General features: G+C 53.5%; 1 protein-coding gene across 1 annotated transcript in view; it reads left to right on the top strand.

The window, feature by feature from the left end:
• Nucleotides 1-23,640, top strand: part of IPO13 (importin 13) — a 46,941-nt gene that overhangs the window by 7,306 nt on the left and 15,995 nt on the right. Inside the window, exons 2-11 of the mRNA XM_034779183.1 lie at nucleotides 5,285-5,425; nucleotides 11,460-11,601; nucleotides 16,907-17,073; nucleotides 17,662-17,782; nucleotides 18,935-19,082; nucleotides 19,480-19,661; nucleotides 21,091-21,117; nucleotides 21,837-21,971; nucleotides 22,656-22,799; nucleotides 23,326-23,406. Coding sequence (XP_034635074.1) covers nucleotides 5,285-5,425; nucleotides 11,460-11,601; nucleotides 16,907-17,073; nucleotides 17,662-17,782; nucleotides 18,935-19,082; nucleotides 19,480-19,661; nucleotides 21,091-21,117; nucleotides 21,837-21,971; nucleotides 22,656-22,799; nucleotides 23,326-23,406 — 1,288 coding nt within the window. The remainder of the gene's footprint in view (nucleotides 1-5,284; nucleotides 5,426-11,459; nucleotides 11,602-16,906; nucleotides 17,074-17,661; nucleotides 17,783-18,934; nucleotides 19,083-19,479; nucleotides 19,662-21,090; nucleotides 21,118-21,836; nucleotides 21,972-22,655; nucleotides 22,800-23,325; nucleotides 23,407-23,640) is intronic.

The raw sequence follows: 23,640 nt of genomic DNA, 5'->3' as shown, positions 1-23,640 counted from the left end.
GTAAGGGACTTGGTTAGAAACTGCTGAGCTCTAGCGTCTCTGCGCAGACTGGTGGAGCCTTGGGGACTGCAGGCAGCGCCTGCATAGATTTAGGGCAGATGGGGGAGAGAGACTGACTGAACTGGTGCCAAGAAGAAGGCTGGGGTGGGGGCTATCTCCAGCAGCTGAAAAAAGGGTGGAACTGGGTCTCTCCATCTGCCCAGCCCCTTCTATTGGCTGGGAGATATTACTTAGGTTTTTGGTCTCTTTCTGCTAATAGGATGACACATCGCCACTCCACACCAGCATGTGGGGAGATGGGAGCCAGGAGGGAAGGCTCGCCATTTGAAATGGGCAGTTCCTGTCCCCTGAGAAGGTGCTGGATGGATCACGTGGTGTCCTCGTTTGCTGTTCTTGGTCACCTCTCCAGTAACAAGGCTACTGGATTCCCATCCCAGAAGAGGAAGCTCCTCTAGGAGAGCAGGCCCAGAGCGTCCCCTGGTGGAGTACACACAAACTCTTAGATCAGAAGTCCCTTAGCTCTGCTGCTGGTTGCTGGTCAGGGAAGATCAGATTGGCTGAAGAATGAGGGACATTTTTCCTCGCTTGGTGGTTAGATGGAGGATCTGTCCGCAGTTTGATTGAATTGGAATTTGATAGCAGGGCTCAGGAGAGAGCAGCCTCCTTTATACTGGGGCTCTTCCACCAGGTCATTCAGGGCAACAAAATCCATCCTGGGGGGAGGGATAGCTCAGGGGTTTGAGCATTGGCCTGCTAAACCCAGGGTTGTGAGTTCAATCCTTGAGGGGGCCATTTAGGGATCTGGGGCAAAAATCTGTCTGGGGATTGGTCCTGCTTTGGGGTTGGACTAGATGACCTCCTGAGGTCTCTTCCAACCCTGATATTCTATGATTCTATGATCTTCTCCAGCACAGAATCCTAATGTCTCTCCCTTTGGGGTGGCCAGCTCTCTGCCTGCCGTTACACGTCCTCAGTGCTAGTCGCTTAGTGCAGATTCCCCAGGCCCATTCTGTCCTGGGTTTTGCCTTATGGTAAAGGCACAAGCCCCTGTTTTATTTTCATAGGTCCCAAGGCCAGAATGGAGTGTTATGATCATCTAGTCTGACCTGTACAACACAGGCCAGAGAGCTGCCCCCAAATAATTCCTAGAGGAGATCTTTTAGAAGAACATCCAGTCGTGATTTTCACCATGACTCTCGGTAGATTGTTCCAATGGTTAAATATCTCCCTGTCAAAACTTACGTCTTATTTCCAGTCTGAATGTGTCTGGCTTCAATTTCCAGCCATTGCATGGTGTTAGACCTTCCTCTGCTAGACTGAAAATCCCATTTGTTCCTGATGTAGATACTTAGACTCAGAGAGCTCAATCTATTTAGCTTAATAAAGAAGGTTGAGGGGTGATAATTACAGTCTATCGCTAGAAGGCAGGTTTTCTCATCCTTTAATCATTTTCGTGGCTCTTCTCTGAACCCTCTTTAATTTATCAACATCCTTCTTGAATTATGGCCACCAAAACTGGACACAGGATTCCAGCAGCAGTCGCACCCAGTGCCAAAGACAGAGGTAAAATTACCTTTCTGCTCCTACTCAAGGTTCCCATTTATACACCCCAGGATCCTATGAGCTCTCTTGACCACAGCGTCCAACCGCAAGCTTGTGTTCAGTTCATTATCCACCATGACTCCCCAATCTTTTTCAGAGTCACTGCTGCCCAAGACAGAGTCCCTATCCTACAAGTGGGGCCTGCATTGTTTGTTCTTAGATGTGTACATTTACATATAGCTGTATTTAAACGCTGCATTGTTTGTTTGTACCCAGCTTCCCAAGCAATCCGGATTGCTCCGTATCTATGACCTGTTCTCTTCATTAGGTATTGCGCCCCCAATATTTATGTGATTTACAAGCTTTATCGGCGATGATTTTATGTTTTCTTCCAAGTCATTGATTCAAATAAATTAAATAGTGAAGGGCCAACCCCCAGCCTTGCGGGATCCCACCAGAAACACGCCCACGCGATGATTCCCCTTTCGCAGTTACATTTTGAGCTCTATCAGCCAGCTTTTAATCCATTTGATATGTGCCATGTTAATTTTTATATCTTTCTATCCTTGTCCCTGAGATCTCCACACCAGTGTGGTTTAGGAGACCATGTTGTTGATTCTGGGTTCTGGGAGGTCTCTAAGTGGTTTTCAGAGGGGTCTCTTCTCGGTCATCAGGGTGAAGGCTGCTTTTGAATCAAGTGGAGCCCTCAGACCAGCCCTGCCAGCTCCATGGGCTTGTAAAGAGTCTTTCAGCATTTTAAAGACTTGGCAGAGTCATGTCTCTGAAATAGGAAAGGATCTGTGGGGGAAGCACTTACCCCCGCACTCTTCATCCTGCCCTTGGAGCCTTCACTTGGAAGGTCCTGACTCCTTGGCCACAAAATCTTAGCCTTCACGTACATCATCATTCTTTACACTTCCTTCTCTTGCAGAAGAGAGAATAAAAATGCCCCCAGAGAGCACTCTGCACTGGTCCTAGCTAATACTTCACTGGCCATTCTTCGTTCGTTGGCAGTGGCACTCTCAAGTAAGGGCTAGGGGGTGCTGGACACCGCGTGCAGCTTGTGTGTCTGCATGTTCTCGATCACTGGGTGAGGCTGGCACGGGAGGGCGGAACAGCTGCATCTCCAGATAATATGCCTCGGTGACCAGGTAACTGACAGGCTGCATATTCGCCTCCAGCACAGCCTCTCTCTGGGGACCATCAGCTGCTCTTCCCTGTCACTTCTCGCTTGTCGCCATGGTTATAATCACTTATTGGCAGCCCTGAGTAGATTGGCATGCGTGGAATTGCGGCGCGTTGTTCTGGAATGCTGCTGTGCGGGGGCAGCTGTCGGGGGCCTGGGAGATGGGTGTACACGCAGTAGTTGATCCAGGGAAAAGGGGGCAAGAGCCCTTCACGGCTGGCTTGGGGAAGGGCAGGGTGTGACAGGGAGCATGCAGTGCCTTCTCTGCTGTAAAGTACCACTGCACTGCGCACGCAGGGATGCCTGCTCGGAGAGGCTCTGTTAGCGCCGGATGTGGGGTGCCTGTAATTCATGTGAGGCAGGCACTACCCAGGTGCCATGACCTCCCTGATGCCGCTTGTGAAATCTGGATGATGTTTCTCCCTGGGAAACTTCACTCACTCCCCTACTTGGGGGGCTGGTACTAACAGTGTCCATGGGAGTGGGGCCTGAGTGCTGGACTCTCAGTGGGAGCTGCTGCTCTGGTCTGCCTCGGTGCAGGTGCAGCAAGTGTGTCTCCCACTTGCAGCGTGGTGTGTAATGGTGATGGAGGGGCATGGTGCCAGGGGACTGCCACCCCTGCTTTAAGGGCACTGTCTCTAGGCTTGGGTGTTCTGCTCACTTGGAACTACCAGGTGGCGTTCCATTACAAATGGCCCAGAAAGTACCTCCCCGGAGCTCCCTGCTGAGCAGGCCTGGGGAGTCAGCGACCGAGGGGCAAGCGTTGCCTTGACGTAATCGATGGATTTGTGTGAACGCTGACTGGTGTGATGCTGCTGCAAGGCAGGCCCCTGCGCGTGAGCTGCCTAAGCCTCTGCACAGGACCAGTGTCTGGTAGCTGTGCTCTGCTGCCAGCCCACCCTGCCTGGGGAGGGCAGGAGCATGGCAGACTGGCCCATGGCCCCTTCATGCACACAGCGTTTGGAGGGGAGGATGACTAATCTCCGCCCCTCCCCCGTTCTTCTGGGGCCAGAGCTCCCATGGCTCCTGCCCAGGGCAGCATGAGTTGTTGGGGAGCTAGAGGTGACTGAGGGCTGGGGACTACCCCCACAGGCCTGTTCTGTATCGATGCTGGTTCTGGGCCCCTCTCTCCCAGAGGGGTTAAGCTGTGGGAATGGTCCAGGAGGGCCTTGGCTCCCCTGTGGACTTCCTCCTCAAGCCCATCTCCTGCTGATGGGAGGAGAGCATCCCTCTGGGGATGAGGAGCCAACCACTGGCTCGTCTGAGCCGAGAAGGCGAACATAAGAACGGCCATACTGGGTCAGACCAAAGGTCCATCTAGCCCAGTCTCCTGTCTTCTGACAGTGGCCAATGCCAGGTGCCCCAGAGGGAATGAACAGAACAGGTAATCATCAAGTGATCCATCCCGTCGCTCATTCCCAGCTTCTGGCAAACAGAGGCTTGGGACACCATCCCTGCCCATCCTGGCTAATAGCCATTGAGGGACCTATCCTCCGTGAATTTATCTAGTTCTTTTTTGAACTCCGTTATAGTCTTGGCCTTCACAACATCCTCTGGCAAGAAGTTCCACAGGTTGACTCTGCATTGTGTGAAAAAATATTTCGTTTTGTTTGTTTTAAACTGCTGCCTATTAATTTCATTTGGTGACCCCTAGTTCATGTGTTAGGAGGAGGAGTAAATAACACTTCCTTATTCACTTTCTCCACACCAGTCATGATTTTATAGACCTCTACCTATCCCCCCTTAGTCGTCTCTTTTCCAAGCTGAAAAGTCCCAGTGTTATTAATCTCTCCTCCTACGGCAGCCGTTCCATACCCTTAATCATTTTTGTTGCTCTTTTCTGAACTTTTTCCTAGTTCAATATATCTTTTTTGAGATGGGGCCGCCACATCTGCACACAGTATTCGAGATGTAGGTGTACCATGGATTTATATAGAGGCAATAGGATATTTTCTGTCTATTATCTATCCCTTTCCTAATGATTCCCAACGTTCTGTTCACTTTAGACTGCCGCTGCATATTGCGTGGATGTTTTCAGAGAATTATCCACAATGACTCCCAAGATCTTTCTTGAGTGGTAATATCTAATTTAGACCCCATCATTTTATATGTATAGTTGGGATTATGTTTTCCAATGTACATTAATTTGCATTTATCAACATTTGAATTTCATCTGCCATTTTGTTGCCCAGTCACCCAGTTTAGTAGCTTTTTGCAGTCTGCCTGGAACTTAACTATTTTGAGTAGTTTTGTATTATCTGCATATTTTGCCACCTCGCTGTTTACCCCTTTTTCCAGATCACTTATGAATATGTTGAATAGGACTGGGCCCAGTACAGATCCCTGGGGGACACCACTATTTACCTCTCTCCATTCTGAAAACTGACCGTTTGTTCCTATCCTTTGTTTTCTATCTTTTAACCAGTTACTTTTAACCAGAGACTTGGCCATGTGATGGGAGCGAGGGAAGGAGAGACCATCTTCTGGCAGGGGACAGGGCCTGTGGGCTGGGTGAATGTTTCCTTGTACCTGATGCAAGCTCTCTTCTGCTGACAGGTACGTGAACACCCTACTGAAGCTCATCCCCCCCGTGCTGGGCCTCCAGGAGCAGCTGCGCCAGGCTGTCCAGGGTGGAGACATGGAGACGTCGCATGGGATCTGCCGTATTGCTGTGGCCCTGGGAGAGAACCATTCCCGGTGAGTTGGGGATCCAAGGGCTTGGCGCTGCCTTGGAAGCGCCCATGCTCTTGTGGAGGGGAAATGTCCGCTTGGACTGATGCCATGATGCCCCCTGGGGATAAGAGAGCAGGTACTTGGTCTCTACTGCGCCCCTCCTCGTCACTGTGGCTGGGCAAATCTGCATGGTGCTGTGTCAGATTTCCTGGGGGGCGGGGGAGAAGGGGGAACGTTGCCTTCAAATGCTGAGCTGAACGGACCATCCCCTGAGATCAGTCTGCTGGCTGGACAGCACATTTGGTAGACCTGCTGCTCCTCCCACCTCGCCTTCTGAGTGTGTATGGAGGAGCCCATGGGACCGGTCATCCTCCCCATCCCCTCCTGAGGCAGCCTGCTGCACTGGTGAGCAGGCCCGTGGGCATACCGGGGCCTACACCTTACCCCAGCTTCTACACTAGAAGGGAATTTTAAGGGGGACTGAGTCCGGACTAGCCAGCTGCACCAGCGCAGCCTCACTTCAGAGATGGCACCCAGCCACGGTGGCATATCCGTGCTTTCGCTGGGGCTGGGGCTTGGCCTTGCCCTGGGTTCTTATTAGCGCAGGGGCCTGTTCTATTCATTTAGATGGAATATATGGGCCCAAAAAGCCAAAGATGTTAACTAGGGCTGTCAAGTGATTAAAAAATTAATCACAATTAATCACGCAACTAAAAAAATTAATCGCGTGGTAATAATAGAATACAATTTATTTAAATATTTTTGGATGTTTTCTACATTTTCAAATCTATTGATTTCAATTACAACACAGAATAAAAAGTGTACAGTGCTCACTTTATATTTATATTTATATTTATATTTATTACAAATATTTGCACTGTAAAAAAACAAAAGAAATAGTATATTTCAATTCACCTAGTACAAGTACTTTAGTGCAATCTTTATCATGAAAGTTGAACATACAAATATAAAATTGTGTACAAAAAATAACTGCATTTAAAAAATAAAACAATGTAAAACTTTAGAACCTACAAGTCCACTCAGTCCTACTTCAGCCAATTGCTCAGACAAACAAGTTTGGTTACAAATGCAGGAGATAATGCTGTCCATGTCTTGTTTACAATGTCACCTGAAAGTGAGAACAGACGTTCGCATGGCACTGTTTTGTAGCCGGCGTCGCAAGATATTTACGTGCCAGGTGCGCTAAAGATTCATGTGTCCCGTCATGCTTCAACCTCCCTTCCAGAGGACATGCGTCCATGCTGATGACAGGTTCTGCTCAATGAGAATCACAAGCAGAGTGAACCAACACATGTTCATTTTCATTATCTGAGTCAGATGCCACCAGCACAAGGATGATTTTCTTTTTTGGTGGTTCGGGTTCTGTAGTTTCCGCATTGGAGTGTTGCTCTTTTAAGACTTCTGGAAGCATGCTCCACACCTCATCCCTCTCAGATTTTGGAAGGCACTTCAGATTCTTAAACCCTGGGTCGAGTGCTGTAGCTATTTTTAGAAATCTCACATTGGTCCCTTCTTTGCATTTTGCCAAATCTGCAGTGAAAGTGTTCTTAAAATGAACAAAATGGTCATCATCCGAGACTGCTATAACATGAAATATATGGCAGAATGTGGGTGAAACAGACCAGGACACATACAATTCTCCCCCAAGGAGTTCAGTCACAAATTTAACACATTTTTTTAACGAGCATCATCAGCATGGAAGCATGTCCTCTGGAATGGTGGCTGAAACATGAAGGGGCATATGAATGTTTAGCATATCTGGCACGAAAATATCTTGCAATGCCGACTACAAAAGTGCCATGCGAATGTCCGCTCTCACTTTCTGGTGACATTGTAAATAAGCAGGCAGCATTATCTCCTGTAAATGTAAACAAATTTGTTTCTCTTAACGATTGGCTGAACAAGAAGTAGGACTGAGTGGACTTGTAGGCTCTAAAGTTTTACATTTTGTTTTTGTGTGCAGTTATGTAACAATAAAACCCTACATTTGTAAGTTGCACTTTCCTGATAAAGCAGTTGTACTACAGTACTTGTATGAGGTGAATTGAAAAATACTGTTTCTTTTGTTTATCATTTTTATTACAAATATTTGCACTGTAAAAAAGTAATAATATAAAGTGAGCACTGTATACGTTGCATTGTGTTGTTGTAATAGAAATCAATAGATTTGAAAATGTAGAAAAACATCCACAAATATTTAATACATTTCAAATGGTAGTCTATTGTTTAACAGTGTGATTAATCGCGATTAATTTTTTTAATCACAGTTAATCGCGTGAGTTAACTGCGATTAAACAACATCCCTAGTGTTAACATAACCCTGAAACTGTCCAGTGTTAAACAAGGGTCAGGGTTTGCTATCCAGAGACCTCAGACTGCTCTGTCCTAAGGTAAAGACACCAGGAACAACCCTTCAACCTTTCATTAAAGATACAGGAAAAGAAGGAAAACCAGTTGAAGTATTTAGTCAGGTTTTCATTGTAACAACATTCCTTGTTTAAGAAGGACCCCACCCCCTCACTCGACAGGCTGGTAGATGGTGTCAGAGACGGGAGTAATTGGCCTTTTGGGGTTAGTGGAGCTGGGCTGGAACTGGTGCTGTTGAAGTTTGATCCTGTTTCCTAGAAGATGAAACCAGACGAACACACATGGAAGGGGGAGAGAAAAGAGCAGCAGAGAGAGAGGCTGTAGCTTCTGTCTGTGCTATTGACTCTCTTGCATCCTCACTGCTGGAGAAACACAGGCCCAGCCCACAGTCACATGGATTCACCAAGGGCAAGTCAGGCCTGACTAACCTGATTGCCTTCTATGCGGATATAACTGGCTCTGTGGATGAGGGGAAAGCAGTGGATGTGTTATTCCTTGACTTTAGCAAAGCTTTTGATACAGTCTCCCACAGTATTCTTGCCAGCAAGTTAAAGTAGTGTGGGCTGGATGATTGGACTATAAGGTGGATAGAAAGCTGGCTAGATCGTCGGGCTCAACGGGTAGTGATCAATGGCTCCCTGTCTAGTTGGCAGCTGGTATCAAGTGGAGTGCCCCAGGGGTCGGTTCTGGGGCCGGTTTTGTTCAATAACTTCATTAATGATCTGGAGGATGGCGTGGACTGCACCCTCAGCAAGTTTGCAGATGACGCTGTGATGGGTTGGATCACAGAAACCCACTTGGGAGCTGCCAACTGATGCACCAAGACCACTTCTGCCCCTGCTTTCCTGCCCTGTCAGCTTAGGACTTCAGTATCCTGCCTGGTCTGAGCCAGACTTGCTAGCCTGCTGCAAATCCAGACCCAGGTCTGAATCACATCCCCTAACAGCTGTAGGCTTACCTGAAAGCAGCTTACAGAAGTGTTCTTGTCTTTAACACTCAGATGCCTAACTCCCAGTGGGGTCTAAACCCAAATAAATCCGTTTTACCCTGTATAAAGCTTATACAGGGTAAACTCATAAATTGTTCACCCTCTATAACACCGATAGAAAGATATGCACAGCTGTTTGCCCACTCAGGTATTAACACATACTCTGAGTTAATTAATGAGTACAAAGTGATTTTATTAAATACAGAAAGTAAGATTTAAGTGGTTTCAGGTTGTAACAGACAGAACAAAGTAAGTCACCAAGCAAAATAAAATAAAACGCACAAATCTATGTCTAATCAAACTGAATACAGATAAGATCCTCACCAGTTCCAGAATGCTCCCTTTTACAGACTAATGTCCTTTTAGCCTGGGTCCAGCAATCACTCACACCCCTTGCAGTCACTGTCTTTTGTTCCAGTTTCTTTTAGGTATCTTTGGGGGTGGAGAGGCTCTCTTTAGCCAGCTGAAGACAAAATGGAGGGGTCTCCCACGGGCTTAAATAGACTTTCTCTTGTGGGTGTAGACCCCCTCCTCTCTCCTATGCAAAGTCCAGCTCCAAGATGGAGTTTTGGAGTCACGTGGGCATGTCACATGTCCATGCATGACTCAGTTTTTACAGGTAGCATCATTGTTTACATGCTACCTTGAACGTCCTCAAGTAGACTTCTTATGTGGATTGGAGCATTCCAAGATCCATTGTCCTTTAAGTGTTTCTTGATTAGGTACTTAATTTCAACATTCCTTTCTCCAGGAACTGACCAAATGCTCTACTAAGGTTATTTAGAAATCAAGCCAGTACACAGCCAAAATTCATAACGTCGAATACAAAAATGATACATGCATACAAATAGGATTAATACATTCAGTAAATCGTAACCTTTACAGAGATATGTTACATGGAGCATGTAGCATAAAACACATTCTAGTTTGTTTGTGTGTGTATAGATACATACACACATTCATAAGCATATTTCCATAAAGCCTTATGGGAGGTACAGTCACAGACGCTAACTGGGAGGAGTGGTAGATACACTGGAGGATAGGGATAGGATACAGAGGAACCTAAACAAATTAGAGGATTGGGCCAAAAGAAACCTGATGAGGTTCAACAAGGACAAGTGCAGAGTCCTGCACTTTGGACGGAAGAATCCCATGCACCGCTACAGACTAGGGACCGAGTGGCTAGGCAGCAGTTCTTCAGAAAAGGACCAAGGAGTTACAGTGGACGAGAAGCTGGATATGAGTCAACTGTGTGCCCTTATTGCCAAGAAGGCTAATAGCATTTTGGGCTGTATAAGTAGGGGCATTGCCAGCAGATTGAGGGATGTGATCATTCCCCTCTATTCGACATTGGTGAGGCCTCATCTGGAGTACTGTGTCCAGTTTTGGGCCCCACACTACAAAAAGGATGTGGAAAAATTGGAGAGAGTCCAGCGGAGGGCAACAAAAATGATTAGGGGGCTGGAACACATGACTTATGAGGAGAGGCTGAGGGAACTGGGATTGTTTAGTCTGCAGAAGAGAAGAATGAGGGGGGATTTGATAGCTGCTTTTAACTACCTGAAATCGGGTTTCAAAGAGGATAGATCTAGACTGTTCTCAGTGGTGGCAGATGACAGAACAAGGCGCAGTGGTCTCAAGTTGCGTTAGGGGAGGTTTAGGTTGGATATTAGGAAACACTATTTCACTAGGAGGGTGGTGAAGCACTGGAATGGGTTACCTGGAGAGGTGGTGGAATCTCCTTCCTTAGAGGTTTTTAAGGCCCGGCTTGACAAAGCCCTGGCTGGGATGATTTAGTTGGGAATTGGTCCTGCTTTGAGCAGGGGGTTGGACTAGATACCTCCTGAGGTCCCTTCCAACTCTGATATTCTATGATTCTTATCAGCCACTCCAAGGCCTGGCAAACTGGTACCAGCATCGGGCTATTTAGGGCATTGATTTTAGTTGCTTCTCTAGTCACAAGATTTCAGCAGTGCTGCAGAATAGACAGTATTGGCCGGCTCAGCCAAACTCTGCTGAGCCAGAAGGCGAAAGGAGAGCTATAGGAGAGAGAAGAAATAAAATGGGATGAGAAAGTATACATGTGGGGTATGAGAGTCTCCATCCCAGGTGGTTGGGAGTTTAGCCAGAACCATTAGAGACAGAGGTGGCAATGTCATCTGGGTGCCTCTCTCTGGCCTGGCCTGGCCAGGACGTCTCTCAGGCCCAGGATGACAAAAGCCCTCCCCTCCCCCCAATGTTAGGGTAGATCCTGGGATCCCAGGAGATGGTGGGAGTGGCAGCCATGATAAAGCTTCATGCAGCAATTGTCAGTAGACCGCTTATTCTTCTGCTGATGATTTCCCCCCAGAGGCTTTTCTCTGCAAGCACCTGAAGGGAGTGGTATGTGGAATAGCCCATCCCCTCTTTATTTTGTTCACCAATTAGGCCTAATTTCTGATACACCCATTTTGGCCTTTGATTTCCGGTCCCGCACTGTTCTTGTGTACCAGCCGTGGTGTTAATGCGGTCGAGTTCCATCAAGGGGCCTTTTTGTTTGGACTAGTTCAGGCTACCTTGCTGTTGGTGCCTTTCCCCAGCAGTGTTTGTAGTGGTGGGCTATTGACATTTTGTAACTTCCACTCACTTCTTCTGTGGGTCCAGTTATCACAACAGTCCTGGTGCTCTCTGCTGTCCCCCCAGAGCCCTGCTGGACCAGGTGCAGCATTGGCAGAGCTTCCTGGCACTGGTCAACATGATCATGTTCTGCACGGGTATCCCCGGGCACTACCCTGTCAACGAAACCACCAGCTCCCTGACGCTCACCTTCTGGTACACGCTGCAGGTGAGTGACTGTCCCTCATGCAATGGCAGAGCTGTGGGCAAGTGGGCACCTGGCCGGGTCACTGTCATGCTCCCTGGCTCTGTTAGCACCTCAGAGCTCACACTGCAGCCCTGCATCTGTTTGGAGGGGTGGCAGGGGTGGGGGGGCGAGAGCTGGGAGTCCTGCCCTCCCCAGGCATGGATTGCACTGGGCGATGTTGCAGTTGCAACTAAATGTGGCTCGGTGGCAAAGCTGGGGATGGCTGGGGGGGCCGTGCGTGCAGGAACACACGTACACTGCTCTCTGGCCCAGGGTCGCTGCTGTGTGAGCTAGAACACTGGGCGTTCCCCCACCCCATGGTCCCAGGCATGTCAGGGGAGCTCAGTGGCCGTTGGCTTAGTGAGGGGCTGCGACAGATGGGTATTGGGCTTCCTGCTCGTTTATGGCTCGAGTGCTGCACCCAGGCCTTTTCCCCGCCATGTGACTGTCTGAAACAGGCTCTTTTCCCCACAGTACTGCCCCCGTCGGGGTGTGGCTAAGCAGAGCTGGGAACCGAGCCCGGCTCCAGCCGGGAGAACTGACTGGGGCACGTCATCGGTCAGCCATGGCAGAGGAGAGGCTGCTGCTGTTCCCTTTCCCTAGCCCCCTCCCCCATGCCAGCCCAAACCCGTGCACCTGTTCTAGTGCAGGGCAGGGGGGCCACAGGTCTGCTTGTCCTTCGTAGAACTCCTGCCCTGGCTGCCAGAACTTGCGGAGAGGCGCTTGGTGTGTGCCAGCCGGGGGCTCTCTAGGCAGTCCTGTCCTCTAAGTGTCTGCCTCCTTGCAGATCTGCATGGCCAAAGTTTGGCCCCAGCAGTTCGAAGCCATCGCAGGAGGTTAGCTTAGGAACATAGGCCCTGCGGTTTGGTTGCCCCACCCCCACGTTCCCTTGGGGTCTGAGCTGAAAGGAGAGCCCAAGCACTTCCAGGGCCTCATTAGCATGGCTAATTAAAACTTCACACTCCAGCTTTGCCCAACAGCAGGCCTGATTGTCCAGCCCCTGGCAGTGTCTCTGGCTGCCAGCTGCAGAGGGAGCTGGGGTGACACATTATCTGTTATTGGGCCTGCAGTCCTGTCTTCTCCAACACTGAAGACGCTTCTGGCTTGGCCTCCAGCAGCACTGCCTGTCTCCTGGAGCCGGCCTGTTAGAATCTGATGGCCTTAACCCTGGGCTGTTGGGGTCGGTGCAGGTGGCATAGCTAGTGGACAGGGCTGGAGTTTGCTACAGGTCTCCCTCCTCCTGGGCTTTTTGCCATCTCCCTTTTCCTTGTGATGTCACATCAGCTCAATGCAGAGGCACCAGGCCTTAGAGCCCTCCACACCCTGGCAGGCTTCACTGACTCCCCCACCCTGTGTGTGCCCTTCCCTTCCTCTGCCCCAGCATCTTCGCTCCGATGAGAACAGTCAAATGAAAAAAAAACATTCAATTCTATCACGTAATGGCAGATAGCTGAAAAGTTACATGTTTTTAAAGTGCTTATATACCAGTGCTAGGAGTCTAAATAATACGATGGGTGAGCTAGAGTGCCTCGTATTCAATGAGGATATTGATATAAGAGGCATCACAGAAACTTGGTGGAATGAGGATAATCAATGGGACACAGTAATACCAGGGTACGAAATCTAGCAGAAGGACAGAACAGGTCGTGCTGGTGGGGGAGTGACACTATATGTGAAAGAAAGTGTAGAATCAAATGAAGTAAAAATCTTAAATGAACCAAACTGTACCATAGAATCTCTATGGATAGTAATTCTATGCTTGAATAATAAGACTATAGCAGTAGGGCTGTATTACTGACTACCTGACCAGGATGGTGATAATGACTGTGAGATGCTCAGGGAGATTAGAGAGGCTATTAAAGTTAAAAACTCACTAATGATGGGGGATTTCAGCTATCCCCATATTGACTGGGTGCCTGTCACCTCAGGACGGGATGAAGAGAGAAAATTTCTAGACACCATTAATGACTGCTTCTTGGAGTAGCTAGTCCTGGAACCCACAAGAGGAGAGGCAATTCTTGATTTAGTCTGAAGTGGAGCACAGGACCTGGTCCAAGAGGTGAATATAGCTGGACCGCTTGGTAATAGTGACCATAATATAATTAAATTTAACATCCCTGTGGCGGGGAAAACACCACAGTGGCCCAACCGGAAACTATTTCACTAGGAGGGTGGTGAAGCACTGGAATGGGTTACCTAGGGAGGTGGTGAAATCTCCTTCCTTAGAGGTTTTTAAGGTCAGGCTTGACAAAGCCCTGGCTGGGATGATTTAGTTGGGGATTGGCCCTGCTTTGAGCAGGGGGTTGGACTAGATACCTCCTGAGGTCCCTTCCAACCCTGAGATTCTATGACAAGGTCCCTCACCAAGGCTCTTAAGCAAAGTAAGCTGACATGGGATAAGAGGGAAGGTTCTTTCAAGGATCAGTAACTGGTTAAAAGATAGAAAACAAAGGGTAGGAATAAATGGTCAGTTTTCAGAATGGAGAGAGGTAAATGGTGTCCCCCAGGGATCTGTTCTGGGCCCAGTCCCATTCAACGTATTCATAAATGATCTGGAAAAGGGGTAAACGGTGTGGTTGCAAAATTTGCAGATGATACAAAACTACTCAAGATAGTTAAGTCCCAGGCAGACTGCGAAGAGCTACAAAGGGATCTCACAAAACTGGGTGCCTGGGCAACAAAATGGCAGATAAAATTCAGTATTGATAAATGCAAAGTAATGCACATTGGAAAACATGATCCCAACTATACATATAAAATGATGGGGTCTAAATTAGCTGTTACCGCTCAAGAAATTGGAGTCATTGTGGATAGTTCTCTGAAAACATCCACTCAATATGCAGTAGCAGTCAAAAAAGCAAACAGAATGGTGAGAATCATTAAGAAAGGGATAGATAATAAGACAGAAAATATTATATTGCCTCTGTATAAATCCATGGTACGCCCACATCTTGAATACTGCATGCAGATGTGGTCGCCCCATCTCAAAAAAGTTATATTGGACTTGGAAAAGGTTCAGAAAAGGACAACAAAAATGATTAAGGGTATGGAACGGCTGCCGTATGAGGAGAGATTAATCGGACTGGGACTTTTCAGCTTGGAAAAGAGACGACTAAGGGGGGATATGATAGGGGTCTATAAAATCATGACTGATGTGGAGAAAGTTAAATAAGGAAGTGTTATTTACTCCTCATAACACAAGAACTAGGGGTAGCCATATGAAATTAATAGGCAGCAGGTTTAAAACAACCAAAATGAAATATTTTTTCACACAATGCAGAGTCAACCTGTGGAACTCCTTGCCAGAGGATGTTGTGAAGGCCAAGACTATAACAGGGTTCAAAAAGGAATTAGATAAGTTCATGGAGGATAGGTCCCTCAATGGCTATTAGCCAGGATGGGCAGGGATGGTGTCCCAAGCCTCTGTTTGCCAGAAGCTGGGAATGGGCAACAGGGGATGGATCACTTGATGATTCCCTGCTCTGTTCATTCCCTCTGGGGCACCTGGCACTGGCCACTGTCAGAAGACAGGAGACTGGGCTAGATGGACCTTTGGTCTGACCCAGTCTGGCCGTTCTTATGTTCTTCTGAATCCTCCACATCCCCAGGACCAGTTGTGGGGTGAGCTGATGACTGGGGCAGCTGTCTAGGATCCCTGGCGAAGGAAGGAGTGGTTTTACTGGTGGTTCCTTGGCCTCCTTTAGCACGCGGCCAGCGGCATTGTTTTTGTCACTGGCGTATCATGGCTAGGCTGAGCCTGCCAGGCTTCGGCGCTCAGCCCCCCAGTGATAGGGCTGGTGAAGAACCTGCACAGGATGGCGAGAGCCCTGCTGGTCACTTGTGATCTGAGCCCAGGGTTCAGAGATCCCCTGCCACTCCCAGCCCCCTGTGCTGCCATGTTGGCCAGTACCTCTATGCCAAAGCAGGGAGCACAGCTCCTAACTCCCCAAGTAGTGCCTGCCGTGCATCCTTGGGCCAGGAGCTCCCCACTGCTGTCACGAACAGACTGCCTGAGACCAGCCCAGGGAACTTGGGAGGCCGCTGTGACCTGGAGCTCCGGCTGAAGGCCGAGCTCCTTGGCCTGATCTCTCTGTGGCTACTGCGTGGAGGCAGAGCACAAACGCACAGGGCCATGAGGCTGTGTTCCTGCTGGTTGACGTGTCCTAGCCACTCTGCAGTGCAAGCCGCTTCCCTTGCGTGGCAGTGAGGAGAGACAAGGGTCCCTCAGTGGCGCAGAGTCAACTCTGGACTGGGATGTGCCCCGGTGTCTGCCTGCTGTGGGAATATGGCACGTTGCAGGCAATCTCTGCATCTCTCCAGAAGACAGCTGCCTAACACCCCTTAGCGCTGTGCTCAGGCACTGGGGTCTGTACTGACTGCTGGGCGAGCGCCCTAGCCTGCAGCTTCCATGGTATTCACCAGGCACCAGCCCCTCTTAGCTGGCGTCACATGAGATCACAGCCCACGTCTTGCTGTGGAGTGGGGGTGGGGAGAGCCCGAGGCTCTGTCGGGCCTTGCTGGGAGTGGAGCTGAGCAAACGCTCCTGTCTGCCTCTGTCCCCCGCTGGAAAGAGGCAGCAGAATGTCACCACCAAGGTAATGGTCTATTTTTAGCCCCTAGTTCAACCTCTGTGCTCCTTCCTTTGCTTTCTGCTCTGCAGCTGCCAAGGTGCTGCTGATTGTGGGCAGGGGGAAGGAGGGTTGTCAGCTCAGTGCTGGCCGCTCTGACGCCAGCCAGGGCTCAGCCAAGTGGCTGGTCTCCAGGCAGCCCCGAGGGAGAGCGTGGAACCCTTGACCTTTACTGTGAGTCCACGTCAGCCCCTGCTGTCACTCAAGGAGCAGGGAATTCTCGGGGCTTGGGTCTGAGGCTGCTGTGGGGAGGAGGAAGTCGCCCCCTTCCTGGGGCAGTCGGCTGGGTCTTGTGAGCCTTCCCTGAAAGCATTGGCTAAGCAGGGTTTGCATGCGGGGGAGTGTGCGCCCTGGATCCCAAGCCCGGAGCCCAATGAAGAGCATGCCAGGTGGCGTGACATGGACCATGCTGTGGGCTGTGAAGGCCAGCAGGTCTGCCACAGCCCTTGCATCTCCTCCAGGGACACTGCCCCAAGAGCTATCCCTGGCTGGGGCAGGGCTGGGGCTCCATCAAGTTCTGCCCAGGCCCTGCCAGCCCCTGGAGGGGCCTGTTCCTCACGGTGTTGGTGAATCTGAGGGCTCCCAGGATGTCAGTGCTGTTGGACCCAGAGGTGGGCTGCCTCCTCCTCTCTGAGGTGTGGTTTGTTCCTGCCCTCTAGGACGACATCCTGTCCTTCGAGCCGGACAAGCAGGCCGTGTACCAGCAGGTTTACCGGCCCGTCTACTTCCAGCTGGTGGACGTGCTGCTGCACAAAGCGCAGTTCCCCTCCGATGAGGAGTACGGGTTCTGGTCCTCGGACGAGAAGGAGCAGTTCCGGATCTACAGGTAGGTTGGGGCCATGTCCTGGGGGGTGCCAATGCCCCTCCCTGCCTGGAATCGTCTCCCCTGGGGGTGATAGGAGGCGAGCATGCTGTCCTGTACCCTGAGGGGCCGTGTGCATGTCAGGCAGCAGATGGTATGGGATAACCACCTGTCTGGAGGGGTGGCCTGACCTCCAGAGAATGCAGAGCCACCGGGGGATCCCTGTGGATAGTCAGTGGGCACTTTGCTTCCTCGGGGAGGAATGTGGCGTGAACCTCTCTAGGGACCACGAATGGCTCTCTTGGGGGAGGGGCTGCGGGAGTGGGTTGGGATTTGGAGCTGATCTCGGGGTGCTGACGGCTCAGAGCACCTCCAGAAGCGGCTGGGAGATGGTAGAGCAGTCTGTGACGGGCGGGGCAGTGCTCAGCGGTGTGATTCAGGGGGGTGGAGGCACTGCCCCCCTTCTCCCCTGCCAGGGACCCAGAGCACAGTGCTGCTGCGGTAGCTTCTTGTCCAGAGCTTTTCTGGGGTGGGGGTGGGGAGTGCTGCTGACAGAGTGCTGGGGGAAGGTGGGCAGCACTCGGTGACTCCCGTGGTGCTTCCCTCCCCCAGGGTGGACATCTCCGACACCCTGATGTACGTGTACGAGATGCTGGGCGCAGAGCTGCTGAGCAGCCTCTACGACAAGTTGGGCCGCCTCCTCACCAACACAGAGCAGCCGTCCTCGTGGCAGGTGAGCGAGGAGCCGCGCTGGGGCCTGGGGCCTGGCTCGCCCCCTTTGGACAGGCCTTGGCGCCGGAAGGGAGAACAAAAATACCAGCCTGCGTGGGGAACCAACAGCAGAAGCCATTACCCCCGGGCGTGTGCTGGGGGGCGTCCGGAATGATCCCTGGTGTCTCGTCTACCAGCTCACCATGAACTCGTTCAGCCGGGCCGGGCCGAGCCAGCTCCGGTGCTGCGGCATGGGAGCCGAGGGGGACTAGGGCACTGCTGTGTGCTAATCAGCATGCATCTCCTCCCCTCGGCGTCCCGGTCAGCCGGCGGGATTCACAGCCCAGGCACTGCTGGCACTCAGCAGCTGATGGCTGCAGCCTCCCTGGGCAGGCTGCCCCTGCTGCCGGGCTGTGTCCCCCGTTCCCGTCGTGCAAGTGGCTGGGCCCCTGCTCGGGCAGACGGCAGCGATACGGAGCAAGCAATGGCTCTGAATCACGCACCCAGGGTAGGGGCCCTGGGGGCCCAGCCCTGCCCTCAGTCGCCATGTTTCTGTACTGATGGACACAATGTGGAAATTATCAGGGGACAGGCACCCTGGAGGCTTGGGCAGCTGGGAAGAGGGTAGAGGGGCTTTTGGCTTGTGGGGTCAGCCGGCTGTTTCTACTAAAGGAATGTTGCCACTGGAGGTCCCATCTCTCCGGGTTTGACTCTGTGCCCTATTGCAGTGTAGGTGGGTGCCAAGGGAAAGCAGCATGGCCCACAGAAGGCAGCATTCTTCCTAGGGAGAACACCGGGGACTCTGCTTTTCACAGCCTAGCAACCCTGCAGCCCCCTGCTAGCCCAGCCCTGGGCTCCCCCCCAGCTCTGCCTGTGCCCTCCCTCCTGACCAACAGCCCCCTGCTAGCCCAGCCCTGGGCTCCCTGTTCTCCCCCATCTCACTTGCAGGCAGTGAAAGCAGGAGTCCTTTTGCCCATGTTGGTAACTGTTTAAACTTCTGGCTGAAATTCACTTACCAAGCCCCAGCAGTGTGCAAAGGAGCTGCAGATCTCAGCATGGGTGGGGCTGCCCTGTCCCTGTGGCCCAGGGCTGGAACCTGGCAGCGAGCTGGGTGGGGTGCTCCTCGGGGCTGGGGCAGGGCTCTGACTTGGGGTGTGTGTGTCTGCCCCGGTAGCACACGGAAGCCTTGCTCTACGGGTTCCAGTCCATCGCCGAGACCATAGACGTGAACTACTCTGATGTGGTGCCGGGTCTGATTGGCCTCATCCCCCGGATCAGTATCAGCAACGTCCAGCTGGCCGACACTGTCATGTTCACCATCGGTGAGCTGGCCGGGGGGGCTGCGCTTGCCGGGGGTGCACACGCTAGGGGAGGGAGGGTGCCCTGCAGAGGAGCTGAGCCTTCCCTCGCCACCTCCTTCCAGGCTTCAGCTGCTAGGCCCTACTTCCTCCTCCCCATTGGCAGCACTTCATGGTGCAGTGTTGTGCCTTGAGTGCCACAAGCCACTGGCTGCAGGGCCAGGCCTTCTGCTGCCTTGACGCTGAGCGTCTCCCCTCCACCTGCCCTTTCCGGGGAGCAGGGCTGGGGTCTGGCAGGGCTCTCCTGGGGAAAGAGGCTGAGTTGCTTGTTGCAGTGAGTGGTAAGAGCAGGATGAGTGACCTGCGCCGTGGTGGCACTGCCCTGCACTCACTGACCCTACCTCCCGTCCGCTGTGCACAGGGGCCCTGTCCGAGTGGTTGGCTGACCACCCCGTCATGATCAACAACGTGCTGCCCCTGGTGCTCCAGGCCTTGGGCAACCCAGAGCTCTCCATCTCCAGCGTCTCCACCCTGAAGAAGATCTGCCGGGAGTGCAAGTACGACCTGCCCCCCTACGCCGCCAACATTGTTGCTGTGTCCCAGGTAAGGCGTAGGTGTGGCCGGGCAGCGAGGGGGAGCCTGGAGCGCGCCCTTGTTCTCCTGAGCCAGGCCAGAATCTGGGGCTGCCCAGCATGGGTTCACGTACCTGGCACTGGCCCAAGGGTGCAAGGGCAGCGTGGGGCGAGGGGTGGAAGTGGACAGCGGAGCAGGAAGCGGAAGTGAGTAGTGGGGAGGCGTCTTGGCAGGCTGCTGAGCAAGTGACACCAGCGAGGGGGCAGGGCTGCACTGAATTCAGTCTGGGCCTTTGGTGCTGCATTTGGTGGGGACTGTTCTCCATGCCACGAGGGGGGCTCCGCTCACCCAGGGGGCTCCACTCACCCAGTGGGCTGCTTCCTGAACCCTGGAGGAGGCGCCTTCCTTAAGCTGCCTGCTGACCTCCCTTCTGGAGTGCTGCCGTGGGGTGTTCCCTGGGGCCTGCTCGGTGCCACAGATCAGCCACTCTGTGCACTAAAGAGCTAGGAGCAAAGAGTGGGTTCGTTTGCTCCTAGTCCAGCCTTACGCCCTGCCCAGCTCTTCCAAGGCTGTGGGGCTGCCACAGGGCTCCCGCCGCGCCCTACCTGTGAGCAGAAAATGGCAGGTAGAGGCCAGGAGCTCACGGGAGCCCCGTCCTCGCTGTTAGAAACCAGGGAAGGCCCCGCCCTAGAGCCCAGTGCTCCACACTGCCCTGGCCTCGCGGGGCCGGCACTCAGAGCACAGACTGGTGCACACCTGGCATCAGCACGTCCCACACCGGGAGAGCTGTGAGACTGGGGGGGCGGTTTGAGTTGTCCAGCCACGTAACTGGGCCATAGCACAGGGTCAGGTGCAACGGGAAAGTGCAGACCGCCCAGATTGGCTGCTGACCTTCCTCTGGGACTTGGACTGGTAGGGTCAGCAGGTGAGAGCCCTGGGGCTCTAGAGCTTGGCCCGTTTCAGCCCCACGGCCGAGGCCAGGGTAAATTGTTTTGGTTCTGGTGGGAGACTTTGGTCAGGTGCACAGTAGGTTCTGTGCACCCCGGGGGGCCTGCAGCTTGTCTGGTCTGGTCAACAAGCCGGCGTTCAGATGGGACCAAGGGAAGCGGGGTCTGGGCCCTGACATCCTGCTGTGCTCTGACCCAGCACCCGTCGCTGCACAAGGGAACGGAATCGGCCGGAGAGCCCCTGTCCTGGCTCAGGAGGCCATGCCCGGGACAGAGAGATGGATTTAACTCCTCCTCCTCCTGCTGGTTGTGAGGGGGCCCCAGCAGCGCTCCCTGCCCAGAGCTTGGGTGCATGGAGAGCCGCACGCTGCTCCCATCTGTTGAGTGGCACAGAGTTGAATTTGGTCAGCAGTTGTAACTTGCCCACCCCTGGCAATGGGGGAGAGCACTCCTGAGATTCAGCCTCCCTCCCTCACTCTCTCTCTCTCTCTCCCCGCCCCCCCCCCCTTCAGGACGTGTTAATGAAGCAGATCCACAAGGTAAGGCATGCTCCTTCCCCTCCTCGGTAGTGCCGCCAGCCCCCAGAGCCAGGCTCCCCCAGGGGCCCTGGTCCCGCAGCACAGCACAGCTCAGCATCCTGGCAAGGCAGAGAGGGGGGCAGCCCGAGGCAGCTGCCATGCGCTGGCTGTCATGGGAAGGTGTGGTCCCTCCCAAGCAGGAACGGGAGACCTTACAGCTGCCTCCCTAGCTTGACCTGCCAGCAAACCACATTGCAGAGAGGGAAGCGCTCCTCGGTGCGACGCACGGGGCCAGACTGGAATGGGCCTCACAGTTCCTCCGACCTTAACGTCTGCGATGGCTCCCTGTCGCTCTGTGGGCTGCTACCAGCCACCCCCGGCCAGGGGGGATGGCGGGGCTCCCCCTCTGTCCAGCCAGAAGCCACTCCACCTCGCCCATTCAGCAGGCAGGCCGAGGGCCGCCGTCACCCCAGAGATGTTAACAGAGGCAGGTGGCAGCCAGAGTGCACTCATTGTTCTTTGTGACATGGAGGTGGCTGTCCCTCTCTACCCTGCTCGGGCAGGCACCCCTAGCGTATTCTAGTCAGTGCTGAGCCTCTCGGGCCCAGCCCGGTGCTGCAGCACGGCAGAGTCCCCTGGCCTCTCCCCCAGCCCAGAGCTCTTAGCACATTGTGTGCTCGGGGCAGGGGCCTGACGGTGACAGGCTGGGCCATGACCCGTCCCCCAAATCTTGTCCCCAGACGAGTCAGTGCATGTGGCTGATGCAGGCTCTGGGTTTCCTGCTCTCGGCGCTGCAAGTGGAGGAGATCCTGAAGAACCTGCATTCTCTCATCACGCCCTACATCCAGCAGCTGGAAAAGCTGGCTGACGAAACAGTGAGTCACCAGCCCCTGGGGTTCCTCCTCTCTCTGGCCAGCCCTGCCCGGTCCCGCTCCCAGCTCAGCTGGTCGAGGCTGCCTTTGGAGGGAGGAGCTGCTGAACAAAAGGTGCTTTTCCTCCGGCAAAGCCCCCCGTCAGACCCAGTGGTGCAGGGCCCTCGCCATGGGGCTGGCTCTTGGGGTGCGGGTTGCCTTTGCCGCCCCCTCTGCCCCGGTAGATCTGAGAGCCTCCTTCCCTCGCACCAGAGACTCCCTGGGCTCTCATGGGCAGCAGTCCCCTGGCTCCTCAGGGTTGTCCCACGTGGAGTCCATGCCACCTCCCTAGGGTGTCACGGGGCAGACCGGTGCCAGACGGGCTGCGTGTTAGCTCTGCCACCTGGCCTGGCTCACAGCAAGCGTCCGAGACGCCTCTCTGCCCGCCTCCTGCTGCTGCCAACAGCTGGAACTTCGCGTCTTCCCGGGGAAGCACACAGGGCTCCCGAAGTCACTGGAGCTCCTCAGCTGGGAGTTGTGCTGGTGGGAGGGTGCGGCGGGGTGAAGGTGAAGGGGGGCGCATTGACCAGGTGTGGGGAGTGACTTGGGCAGGGCCGTCTGCGGGAATCCCGGTGCGGCTCTGGGCTGGGAGAGGCTCCGTCCCACGTGCAGGCAGCCTGGGGCTGATAGCTTTGCTTCCCCTGCCAGCCCAACCCCTCCAACAAACTGGCTATCATCCACATCCTGGGCCTGCTCTCCAACCTCTTCACCACGCTGGACATCAGCCACCATGACGATGACCACGAGAACACAGAGGTCAAGAAGCTGCCTGTGCCGCAGGGACCCAACCCGGTGGGTGTAGCAGATGTTAGGCTCCAGCGCTTCCCCACCCTCCCTCAACGACAGGCTCTGGGCGAAGGGCAGCCCTGCTGGGGAGCTCTCACTGCCGCCTTCACCCGCCCACGGAGCAGCTGGCCCTCAGCCCAGCCGGAGCTGCCCCTGCCGGCTGGCAGCGTGAGCTGCTGTGGCCAGGCAAGGGAGAGGCAGCGAACGCCGGTCATGTCCTGTGGATGATGGTGCTAGCAGAACCCAGCTGCGCTGCTTCCCTCCTCGCCCCTTCTCAGCAGGATCCTCGTGGGCTGCGGGCTGGTGGCTGCATTGTGGGTTGCCCACCTGGCGGGGGAGGGGGATGTCTGTCTGGTGGGGGGGAGGGAAGGGTGTTGCAGTCTCTGAATGTGCAAAGGTTTGGGTCTGGGCCTTGTTTAACACCCACGAACCCCAGACGTGGGCAGAGCCCTGTCCGTGATGGGGACTCCGGGCAGGGCAGCTGGGTGCAGTACAGCCGAGTGACTGGGCCGGCCCCTCTCCTCCCTGGCAGGTGGTGGTGGTTCTGCAGCAAGTCTTCCAGCTCATCCAGAAGGTCCTGAGCAAGTGGCTGAACGATGCGCAGGTGGTGGAGGTAACTGGCACCTGCTGGGTCAGACTGACGTGCTGCACCAGAGTGGGCAGTCCGATGGGCAGGGTGCTGGGTGACACCACTGGTCTCCTGCTCTGGGCAGAGCCTTTCTGTTCAGCAGATTGAAGGGCACCGGCAGAGCTGGGGGAGCCCAGGGCTGAGCTAGCAGGGAGCTGCGGGTCGGGAGTGAGGGGCACCGGCAGAGTTGAGGGAGCCCAGGGCTGGGCTAGCAGGGGG

Source organism: Trachemys scripta, chromosome 8 (genome assembly GCF_013100865.1).
Source record: "Trachemys scripta elegans isolate TJP31775 chromosome 8, CAS_Tse_1.0, whole genome shotgun sequence".
Lineage (NCBI taxonomy): Eukaryota > Metazoa > Chordata > Testudines > Emydidae > Trachemys > Trachemys scripta.
The sequence above is the reverse complement of the archived record's forward strand: the minus strand, read 5'-3'. Positions and strand labels throughout refer to the sequence as shown.